At 45.4% G+C, this 12,133-nt stretch overlaps 1 protein-coding gene and 1 long non-coding RNA gene across 9 annotated transcripts in view; both read left to right on the top strand.

Annotated features, from left to right (window-relative positions):
• Positions 1-12,133, top strand: part of ncam1a (neural cell adhesion molecule 1a) — a 147,266-nt gene that overhangs the window by 112,289 nt on the left and 22,844 nt on the right. For 5 of the 8 annotated variants that reach the window (XM_029174551.3, XM_055514441.1, XM_055514438.1 and 2 more), the window contains exons 9-14: positions 365-394; positions 4,004-4,154; positions 6,686-6,870; positions 7,275-7,371; positions 8,759-8,926; positions 10,658-10,783. In XM_029174551.3, coding sequence (XP_029030384.1) covers positions 365-394; positions 4,004-4,154; positions 6,686-6,870; positions 7,275-7,371; positions 8,759-8,926; positions 10,658-10,783 — 757 coding nt within the window. The remainder of the gene's footprint in view (positions 1-364; positions 395-4,003; positions 4,155-6,685; positions 6,871-7,274; positions 7,372-8,758; positions 8,927-10,657; positions 10,784-12,133) is intronic. The other 3 variants (XM_055514442.1, XM_055514440.1, XM_055514444.1) reach the window with 1 other exon arrangement.
• On the top strand, positions 10,790-11,974 carry LOC114869995 (uncharacterized). Its single transcript, XR_003788232.2, has 2 exons — positions 10,790-11,432; positions 11,559-11,974. It is a non-coding gene; the product is annotated as an uncharacterized LOC114869995 (long non-coding RNA).

The raw sequence follows: 12,133 nt of genomic DNA, 5'->3' as shown, positions 1-12,133 counted from the left end.
GCCGCCATCCCATCATACGCCCACGAACAAGCGCAGGCTGCAGGTTATTTCAGTCTCCGTCGAACGGAACGCAGACAAAGTTCATTTTGATGGATCACCCGCGTCCGCGTCGCAGTTTTAAAGACACTGCAGGTTGATTTGTTACCATCTGTGAGCGAACGCGGAGCAGAAAGTGCCCGGAAGGCAGAAAATGTCCCGGACGTGATTGGCAGCGGTGCAGTGAATGTGTTTTGATAGCTGAAATCACGGCACATCTCCCGCGGCTGGATCCAATCTGCACCCTCTCCTCTTGTGGCTCTTTTGCAAAAAAAGGCTTGTTTTGCTCCATTGTGTTGCTGTTTGTCTCTGTGTTTGTCCTCTCTAGGCTTCGTGGACGCGACCCGACACATATGAGGTATAGCTGCTAAACGCTGTAGTCGGACTCTAGTTGCGGCGCCGCCTCTTCCACTGCAGAGCAGAGGTGTCGTCCAGCCCACATTAAGTGTACATTGCATTTCGTGTACTACACATGAAGCCCATTAGACGCGCAGCACAGCACATTAAACCCGTTTAGTTCCACCACCCATTTAGACTCTGAGATGCGGAGATGGTCACAGTCTCTCAAAGCAGATGCTCCGTTTTTTTGGGACATGCTGTGGATTGTGCTGCTGCATGGTTTGGTTTCAGTCGCAGACTTTCCTTCACTCGAGGGAGAAACAAAGTCCTGCATTGATTTAATTCAGCAACTCTATACATAGAGTTGACATGGACACTCTCTGCTCTGCTATAGGCCAGACGTTGCTCCTAACCCACTAAGCTGTTCTAAATCTCTACAGAGTGGCTTTTTAAAGGGTGTAGCCTGTCTTAGCACAAGAGTCTGCATGTTTCTATCCAACCCACACTGCTTCCGAGATCTCTCACTCTGAGGTGTCTATCAGGCTCCTCTAATAAAGTGGAATTATGTGTGTAGTGTGCTTATTTGAAGCGTAGACATCACTGGTAACAAATCCTACTGGTGTTCTCCCACAGTGTGCCTAAGGCTCAAAGTGAAGCGTGTGTTTGTGAGAGCACGTACCCTGCTCTGGAAGGCAACATGCAAACTCTTGGGTCCCTCCGAGTAGAAAACCCATACCAATTAGCTAACTTCACTGTCTGCCCTGCTCAGACCACATAATGGAATGTCTTCACCGGACTCCAGTAAGCTCCACTGGAAAACTAGGACCTGACTTCTAACAGTTGATGTCATTCAGTAATTAATGACTAATTCCATAGTATTAAGGCTGCTTCACTTACTGCACCACCACCAAGACATCTTAACGCATGTCACAGTGACTGACTGGTGGATGATTTCATTAGTTCATCATCATGTCTCCCCTGTAGGTTTTCGCTTTTGTGGAAGCAGAAAGATTTCTGTTAGTCAGTAGATGGCTCCCGGTTGGATGTAATTGTTTCAGTAGTTTCTACAAAAAGAAGAAAGTGTTTAGAAAATAGTTTTAGCAGTTTGTTGTTTCTGAATAAAGTTCTGTGCAAAAACAGAACTTTTAACCCAGTTTAATGCAGTAAATCCAATGGGCTCCAATAGGACGACGCAGATGATAAATCTATACTGATGAGGGGTTTGAGTCTGTTCTGGGCGTAAAACCCCGCGGCTAACAAGCGGCCGTCTGATCGGTCACAGTGATAAATGCAGGTAGAAAGGTGATATGAAAGAGCAACAGAGGCAGAGTCGCTCCTGAGCTTAGTTTTGTGATACAGTGGCCTTTTGAGGACTGTTTGCTCAGCACGTCACCCTCGGTGCTGTTTAAGGACACGGGCCGGCCTTCGTCAGCCTAATCGTCCCGCAGCAATAAAAAAAACAAAAACAAAAAAAAAAACACATGTATCTATGGCAACAGGATGTGCTTTTGCTCCCACTTGGTATTCTTCTCACCCAGCGAGCAGGGCCACCAACGTGTTTGTGCCAACCTCGCCTTAGCGCTCACACGGACGAACGCGGCGCACGTTATCGGCCGCCGTTCCTCTTCTGTTGTCTGTTTACTCGCATGAGTTTAAATCTCCAAGTTCTCAGGCTTTTTGCATTGCAAAATAGCAACGCTGGAATAGTTTCAGGTTCAGATCACAACTCCCCGTCTTTCATCCCTGCTGCAGCCGATTAAAAACGGAGCTGAGAGAAAAACAGATTTGAATTTATCGCTAATTAGCAAATTTGTAATAAAACCTGCTAAAGGAAGGAGTGAGCATGGCAAAGACCAAACCTGCTAAATGTAATGTTGTGTTAATATTCACAGTGTGAGCATGTTAGGATTCCGACGATAGCATGTTAATGTCTGCGCCGCTGAGCCATAATGCTCTTTCAGAATATCCAGTATGACAATAACGCAGAATTAACATCTTTTTATAGTGTCAGTAAAGCTCTAGTTGGTGCAGAGCTACAGCACTAACAAGAAAAAGAAAATCCCTAAACCAAAAAAAAAAAAAAAATGGTATTTGCATGTTGATTACCTAGAAAAGCCATGATGACGTCAAATTTAATCTTTGAATATACTGAAAATGCAGAAGCAGCACATAAAAGGAGCGAATTGGGTTTGTTTACTGACAGATGCATGAAGTGTAGATTCCGTCTGTCCCGTGTGCTGGAACAGAGTATATGACAACTGTGTGTAACAAAGTGATGGTTTGTGCTGAAAAAGCAGCGAGCACACAAACGGGGCCAGTCAGAAAAAAAAAAAAAAAAATAAACAAAAAAAAAAAAAAAAAAAAAAAAAAAAACCAAAAAAAAAAAAAAAAAACACAAACAACACAACCAACAAAAAACCACCCCCCCCCACCCCCCCCCACCCCCCCCCCCCCCCCCCCCCCCCCCCCCCCCCCCCCCCCCCCCCCCCCCCCCCCCCCCACGCCTTCTGTCACAGGTCTCCCGATTTAATTAATTGGGTGACAAATCAGGATTGTATAATTAAAAATGATTCATTGGACTTAATGAAAAAGTCCCGTTGAAAGGTCTGTCCATTCACGTGTGCCTCTGTTGTATCATTAAAGCATTATTCTCCATTAACCTTATCCCTGTTTACATTCTAACAGTGTGCCCAGTCCGGCGCGCTCCCGTGTCACCGCCGTGAGACAAGATTAATGCTGCCCTTTCAAAATGTTCCAGGACGCTCCCTCAGATGTTCAGTAAACAGCAGAAATATTTCTGCCACATCTGCATCGTCTCACTTTGCAAAGGATAACACGGCGTTGTGCAACGCTAAAACAACACGCGTTCAAATATTTATAAAGCGTAAATGCTGAAGCATGTGGAATGCTCGAGATAGTAGAAGGGAAATCAGCTGGAAGGGACACGCGTATCCCCTGTTGGTTTGAACTGTGCGTCGCCCAGAGGGAAGAAAAGCTGTTGCTGTATTTTTAACAGCAGGTTCCTATAGGTCCTGCTACACCTCTTCTTCATTATTGATGTCTCTTCCCGCTCATTACCTTATGGAGTGGAGCTTCAACAGAGAAAGTCTTACCACGCAGGAATAAATATGAATTCCTGACCCGGTGTGAAGAGCAGGAATAAAGTATCGCGTCTGCTGCTTTAACACCTTTTGTTTGTTAACATCTGGAGGCTATTTGGAGACGGGGTGGACCCCTGTCACCTGCGGGTCGCTCTGGATGGAGTGGGGACACCTTATCATCGACTTAAGGAGGCAGAGCAATAATGGGGACGTGCCAAATAAAAACAGGGATTAACAAGCCATTTGTCTCTACTGCAATTAAGTGTTCCAACAGCAATTAGACTGTCTGTAAAGCTCCGACTAGACTTCTAAATGCTGGGGGGAGTAATGGCGGCGCTGGGGGGGCGGGGCTCATGCGCGCTGTTTACCAGGAGAGTGTGAGATGTTCTCGATGATTGCTGCTGAGCATCTCCATCAAATGCAAAAAGGACGAGCTCAACATTGTTTTTCATTGAACCCTCAAGGAGACTAACGGACACAGTGTTAGGGTCCTTTTAATCATTCGCCTTGTTATTCTTTTCTTACAGAGCATCGATAGGAACATCGTGGTGCGCAGCCACGCACGAGTGTCCTCTCTGACCTTGAAGAATGTCCAGTTCACGTACGCCGGCCAGTATTTCTGCACCGCCAGCAACTCCATAGGCCAGGACAACCAGTACATGAACCTGGAGGTCCGCTGTAAGTCGCGCTCACACAAAGATGGACTCTTGCTGTGCACAAAGCATCGCTTAGATGATTTGCACATTTGAATAAATATGAAACACGGTGAAATACAAAACTGGCCAAAGGAAAGCTCAAGTGCCTTCGAGTTGATGCTAGCATCACTCAGAGCCCACAAACTTATGCTCTGTTGCTATAGTCTCCGAGGGGTTGCACACAACATCACGACAGCAAAAATGTGCACATGTACAATCATTTTCTTGAAGCTGAAGTTCCTCTGTTCTATAGATTTTCTGTTCAAGTAGCGATTGTCCGTTTCCTAAAGTGACTTTTGACAGCACCCTGAAAACTTTCTGGGTTTTGTTCATTAGCCATCGATTGTACCTGTGAGCCGGTTGCCTGGAAAATCAATAGCACTAGTAATATAATGGTAAGAACAAGCGCATGTCAGTCAAGTCAAGAAAAGCTTTGGACTCGTGCCCTTCGTCTAATCTTCACCTGCCTTGAAGACGTGTTTACAATACATTCCTCCCTGTTTGCGCATAGGAGCATCGCTGATTCAAAGAGACTGACAGCAGAATAAAGAGCTGGATTCACACGGACTGACAGACAGACACGTCCTCTTCACACTGACTGCTGCTTAGTGCCGTTTGTGAGCAATTGGGCCAATGTAAAGTCAACTTAAGCTTAGTCTTTAATGAGTTTTGGAAACCTTTGATGCACGTTTTCAGAAGAATTTTACTATTATCATGTTATTATTATTATATTATTATGATATATTATTATTACATAAATACTCTTAAAATGTTATTTTTATATAATTTACTGTTATCGATTGACTGTTTGGTAAAAAATATTCAAAAATAAAAGCACAGATAAAATAAGCTAGTGAATGTCTAATTGGATTAATATGCCCTGCTCAATGTACCAGCAATTCGCTCAGATACAATCACAATGCATCGTTGATAGAGTTGTTCGAGGGCTTGCATTTAGCCGGAGTAATCACTAAGTAATCAGCAGCTGATTCACTGTTGCCAAGCAATTATTGATAAAAAAGGTGCTTTGTCTTGGGCACAGCTCTCACTCTCGGTCCCCTCTATCTTCGCTCGCCCACTCGCACAATAAAGACGTTATCTGGGCATGGAAGTTGCTATCTGCTGCACTGCGTGATCCCATTAGCTGGGCTGAGTGTGTATAGGATTGCTGCTGAAGGGCTGATAGGAAAGTGTTAATATCATCTCTGTTTGAACTCCCCCCTTTTTTTTTCCCGTGCGCCATCGAGGTTTGCCTACATGAATAAAAACAATGTTAGAAGAGGCGGCCACTTATGTGCTGCCAGTTCAGTCATGTACACCTACAGAGCAGCTACCAGCTTTAAAGCTGTAGAATTACTAAAAGGCTAAATTGCACTGATGCATCAAATGTCAAACATGAAAGTCGATGCCAAGGAGAAAAATGAGGTGTGCATGGTGTAACGCTGCTGCTGTCATCCTTATACTGTATGTTTGTGTCTGTTCTATGCCTCGCGCGACCTACATGAGCACCGCAGGCAGATACGATCTCATTATTTAAAAAACATATCGATAATGTCACCTCGGCGGGGCAGCGAGGTTACGCAGGGAATCACACAGCCAGATCGCAGCCACTGTATTGAGTCGGCGAGGCCCGAAAGCGGCATTGACAGAAAGAGCGGGAGACTAATCAGGGTTTCGGGAGATGGAGCATCTATTGACTCAGCCTTGTCCGTCAATCGCAGCCGCGGCGCTGAAGAGTTTTCAAGGATCCAGGGTCAGAAGCAAAGGCCCAGCAGTGTCAGTAGCCACTCAGAACCAGGCAAAGCTGACTTCACACAGTCCACAAACACCGGAGTAATGTGAGCAGTCAATAAGAAAGAGAACTATGATATTATATATTATAACAAAAGCTAAAAAAAACCTTCTCAGCAATTATTCCACAGGTACATTCAGCTTTGACTGCTTGGAGAAGGATAATAACATAATGTTCATCTAGGCCCCAAACGCAGCAGCTGAGCGTCTCTGTAGCAGAAGCAGGAAGTGACAGGATGCAGCTCAGTGCAGTCACTTATAGAGACTGATTGCTTTTGCTTCTCATGCTTGCGAGCCCATTAGACTTGCTGCGTAATAATGGCACTTAGCTCTGTGAGACATTGGCGGTTTTCTTGTAATTGCTGAGCTATAGTTGTACTGTACATCTTGCGGTAAAACACTGCTCAATCCTTCTGTCGCGAGCCAAAGGCGGCAAAAGTGGGAATTTAATGTCCCAGAACCAGGCTCCTTTAAAGCATAAATGGATTTCGCTGAAGAGCGTGACTTAAATTTATCAAAAAGACAAACATCGGTGATGTTCTTTAAATGAAGGATCTCTCTAAGAGGTGAAAACCAATGTATTGAATACAGGTTCTACTGTATAAAAAAGGCTCTAGTTTAGTTCTAGTACAGAAGCAATGCTAATATTCGACCCCATCATTTCTGCACAACCCCTGTCTGTCTTTGGTGTTAACCACCTTCGCTCCCTCTGTTCTAATGCAGTTGCCCCAAAGATCCTGGGCCCGGTGACGGTGTACACGTGGGAGGGGAACCCGGCCAATATCAGCTGTGAGGTGGAGGCTCATCCCAGAGCTTCCGTGGTTTGGTTCAGAGACGGCAACCAGCTGCCCACAGCCAACACCAGCAGCTTGATGATATACAACACACCGACCATCAGCTACCTGGAGGTCCGCTGCACACATTCCATCTACGTACTGACATAAAACCACACGAGTGCTGATCAAACACAGGATTTATTTTTGCCAACACTGAAAAGTACTATTTTATCAAGGGCTTTCCTTCGGATGTTGTATTTATACTTGGAGCTGTATTTACCTAACGGATAATCATCAACTATTAGACACAATTATGCATAACTTTTGTTCCACTTTAATGTAATTGAACCTGCTGGTTTCTCAGCAAAGCTTTTGATGCAGTCCGATCGAGTAATTGTGCACAAAACGAAAATAACTTTAGGTTATTAGTCATGAATGAAACAGGTCAAACACCCACAATAATGGAGCACAACAAGCTTCTTTCTTCTTTCTTTGCCAACTTACCTCATATTTGTCTTTTTTTGTGTGTGTGTCAGATTAACCCTGACTCTCAGAATGACTTTGGGAGCTACAACTGCACAGCAACCAACGTAATGGGCACCGAGTCCAAAGAGTTCATTCTGATCCAAGCAGGTTTGTTCAGCACAGACATTTACAGTACATCATGTACAAAATCCACGGATTTGTGAAAATACGGCGAATCCTTTGCTTTAAATGCAGTAGAAACAGAGCATAACGTCCAATCAAGAGCGAGACAAGAACTAATTGATATATTGTATGTTTAATAGGATTTTGTGATAACTGAGCTACTGCAGCGAAAAGATTAAGCTGCTGATTGTGTCCAGGGAATGCACCAAGAGCGTTTTGAGTGTTACAGCAAATGTCACATACATGGAAAAGTCAAAGCACGCTGGACGTGTCCTTTGCGTCATAAAGATTTTCCTGGGTAGCTTCATTTAGTATGCAAATTGCTCTGGAGCCATTACAGGAGGTGCTGCAGGTCACTCAGGACCTTGTCTAAACAGAGTGTGGCTGAATTAATTGTAGTAACAACCTGTGCTACCATTGTGAACATGAGCAGAAACCCTTGGAGATGCATGTGCCCAAAGGCTTTCTTTAGAAAAAGAGTTGGACAAAATAAACCTGGTGAATGTTTTTACACATTATTTTGTTGTAACTGATAGAATGATGGAGCGCTGATCTCTCTGTGATGCTCGTCAGTGCCTCCAGGCTGTTTGCATACATTTATATATGGAGCAGTGATGACATCCCCTCAGTATCTGTTGGCATTGAGGTGTTATTTTACCACCGCTAGACATTAAGCTAAACGTATGGAGACCCACTACTGACCCCTAGAGGCCGCAGTGGTCATGACACCAGATGGGACGATAATGGTACAGTAAAAAAACACTCATCAGCAATCAGTTGTCTTGCATAAATTCTAAAGATCACAAATTAAATGAAGTAAAAAGGGCTCATCCTAAAAACTATTATTAACTCTTAATTATTATTCATTTTGTTAATTTTGAAATTTAGTTCATCTCTATCTTTGGGGGATCATGAATGTAGCTGATCAAGATTTATGTTCTGAATGCTGCACTTCAGACCAAACAGAGCTGTCGCTGAGCATGCTGATTACCGCACTCAAAGGACCGGAGAAAAGGTCCCTCGGTGACTTGTAAGAGGTATTTTAATGTCTTCAGGAAGAGCAAACTTACGTAGTGCCTCGTTTCTGCAAACCTCTGCCCCATCTTCACAGTCATCACCGATGGGACTTAACGCTGTCGTTTGCAAAACCACAGGCTCTGGCTCTCGCTCCCACTTACGACTGATGCCTCCTATTGCACTGGTGCTGTGATGATAATCCACCTTTTTCTGCATGTATCTCACAGCGGTGGCTCTAATACAGGCGCGGTATCACATCCAGTGGCCAGTAATGGCTCAAATGGCACCGTCTTCAATAACTTCCTGTAGTGAATTCATATATGCTCACGCTCCTTTTGTCTGCTCTCTGCTGCAGAGGTGCCGTCGTCGCCAGACATCCAACAGGTGGATCCTTTATCGAGCACGGCCATAGTGAAGTTTGCGGAGCCCGAGTCCATAGGGGGAGTGCCCATCATCAAGTACAAGGTGCTGTGGCGTTTGCTCGGCCAGGCTTGGAATGACAAGGAGTACCACGCTGAGGAGGGTGAGTCACGAGGCGTCATAATAGGGGCTTTTACTTTGAAAGCTGATGAGGCCCAGTGGTGCAGACAAAGATCAATGATTAGATTTGGTCTAATTTTCCTGGAGTCGTTATTCCTCTCATTGGGAAGTATGTTCTGGAAATAAACAAAAAAAATAAGTGGATGCATGTGAAGCGGATGGTGTTGAATGTTTCTTCGGGGTCAGTGTTTTCTGTGGCGACATGCACCATCTGCCACAGCGACACCTTCGACGCTTATATAACCATTTAATCCTCTAGCAGCCACCCGGCATCGAAATTCATCTCAAGTAAGTTTCTGCTTACCGTCAGTGTCTCGTAGCAAATGTTGCATCGGCCATAAATAAAAATAAAGCGTTTCAAGGCGAGCCCTGACTAACAGCTCCAGGGCCGAGAGGAGCAGTGTCCCTGTTACCTGACTTGAACATGTTTATGTTGAGGCATTGTGCTATTAACATTTATTTAACTTGCTAGCTGCTGTTGTCAGTGTTGTTTTACGCTGGATCGACAAACGACAAATATGAAACGCGACCCAGAGAACGGTGCCGCTCGCGACGACAGTTCATCCCAAAAAAAGCGACGCCGGCTGATGTCGGGAGGAGGAGGTGGAACGCGGCGCCGCCTAAATGACAAATGCACACGCGCTGCTCCGCGGCTCACACAATGACAGGCCCTACATAATAACCCCCCCCCCCCGTCCCGCCGAGGGCTGACAAATCGCGAGGCTTCTCGTCCTATCTGCCGCATGGGACGTGTCAGTCAGCGGCTGACAGGCTTTGCTGTCAGCTCGAGGCCCCAGAGCCACCTCTCATGCAAGCGTTTACACAAAATAAGACAATGCATCCATGCACCAACAGTATGTGATACTAAAAATACCACCTGCCACCACATGATAAACAAAAGCTTCTTTTGGTCCATGCACTGAATGAACTGCACCGTACACACTCATATTTCTTAGGACATTCAGCACATTGCGACTTTCCTAATTTAGTGTGAGGGCAACGTAAACTGTTTATTCAGCCTCCAGGCTTAGCTTAGCCTAGCTTTATAGCGATAATGTTCGTCAGCAACGCAGTCTTTACCACATGCTAAAGTCAGATGAACCATTGTTGTGATTTGTGGCGATAATGAAGGGAAGCAGAGGAAGCCAGCGTGTGGTAATCAGTGGCGAATGACTGCGGGCGGCTGGAAATCTCATCTAAACGTGGAGGGTTTTAGCGGCGACATCAGTTTGATGATGCTGGTGCTAAAAGCCCAGTTGTGAATTCATTCGGCCTCGTGCTTTTAGTTGCATTCATAGAGTTTCCCCAGGAGTCACTTATGCACGCTTCATCCTGAAACTCGGAGTCATTTAAACGTTTATGTGAAAAACATTTAGACTTTTCTCTGAATAGCTGTAATTCCGAAATTGTTCCTCAGCCAAAATTTGTCCTGAAATTAATGTCTTGCTGGCTCTTTTTTCATCAAAGTAAGGCGAGCGCGTGTGTTTGTGTACCTTGATTGAAATCTCATCTGGGCCTTGCTGACGCGCAAACAACAGTCTGCTCCCTGAAGTAGTTTGAGTCACAACGTTTGGAAAACAGTGGGAAAAACGACACATGTTCGGGTTTACTGTATGTATTTCCTGGATTCATATGCATCAAAGGATCACTGTATAAACCGAACCGCCGCATCCGCAGAGCGCGGATCCGTCTAACGGCCTCTCGCCCCCCGCAGGCATGACCAAGATCACCATCGTCGGCCTGAAGCCGGAGACGGCGTACGAGGTCAAGATGTCGGCCGTCAACGGCAAAGGCGAAGGCGAGAGCAGCACGGCCAGAACCTTCAAGACGGAGCCAGTCCGTAAGTACTGCCCCCCCCCCCACTCATCCCCGCTTTCAGTATGCACTTCACTGACCTTAACGCTTTGAACCTAATGCTGTTGCTCGCTCCACCGCCTGCTCGTGTCCAGCTGAGCCCAGATGCTTTCGGCCCCTCTCTCCTCTATTCTCACGCCAAGCCCCTCTTACAGGCCACAAGGACGCCACTGTCGCTCCCTGCTCCCACTCGGTAAACAGTGTCATCTATGCGGGGTCTAATCTCTGTCTGTGAGTGTGTGTGTGTGTGTGTGTGTGTGCGTGTGCGTGCGTGTGTGTGTGTGGGACAGCGCTCAGCCTCTCATCTCGCAGCACGGGTGAAATAGTGAGAGTTTCCAAAGAGGACGTCGTGCATTATTAAAGCCAAGTGATGTCATCGTTGTTAAAGCAGCAGCCAGAGGTCAGAGCCTAGTGAAGATGAGGAGTCTTTGAAGAAGAGAGGAAGACCCCGTCTGCACCACATTCATGTTCATCACTAGACACTAGCGCCAGATTGCAGGTCGTTCTACTGTGACTTGCCTTTACTCTCCTTCTATCAGCATTAACAGCTGTTAGTCATATGGACAGAATGTGCAGCCTAACGGCGTCGAGCAGGTGCTTGACACCTGTCATCATCAGCGTGTGACTAGACGAAGGTACCGTCATTGTATCAGAGACTGCTTTCACTGTGTGTTTAAGTAAGACATGCAGTATAAATACAGTATATATGTTTCTTGTATATTCACATAACCTATTTAATACATGGACTTTTCACATTACAGAAGGGAAGAGTAGGATGACCGCAATCCTTTTATTTTGAAAAGGCCATCAAAGAGGAAACGTGAATGAAGACTTTTGCTGATGAGCAATTAACTAAGTTCTGCCTAATTATTACTGATTAGGTTGTAATTGATGAGGAATAATGACTAAAACACAGCATTCAAGCTGTAATGATCCAAATCCAGCACCAGCCTTTTTCCTCAGTCAGCTTTTAAAATCTGGGTCGTGAATAAATCTTTGTTTTACTGTAGCTTGTAGCGTCCTGCGTGTCGTCTGCCCATCTGTGCTTCATCCCCACTGCTCCTGTAGAAAAAGCCCACCTCAGCAACCTACTTATTTAACCCCAATCTCTAAATCCAGGGACGTTGTCCTACTTTAAGTGGTTTCGTCAAAAAAAAAAAAACATCCAAAAAACAAATCTGCCTGTGACGTGTTCGTTCAGTTCAGACTTTGCTGACTAGGCATTTTAATGCAAACGTGTGCCTGAGCTCAGACTTGCCGGTTCTGTATGTGTTCTGTCAGGAGCCGAGGAGGAGCGGGTCGGTCCTGCCATTATTCACTGTGCACGGTCACTGTG

Source organism: Betta splendens, chromosome 14, assembly GCF_900634795.4.
Source record: "Betta splendens chromosome 14, fBetSpl5.4, whole genome shotgun sequence".
NCBI lineage: Eukaryota > Metazoa > Chordata > Actinopteri > Anabantiformes > Osphronemidae > Betta > Betta splendens.
Note: the sequence above shows the minus strand (reverse complement) of the source record. Positions and strands in the feature narration are given on the sequence as shown.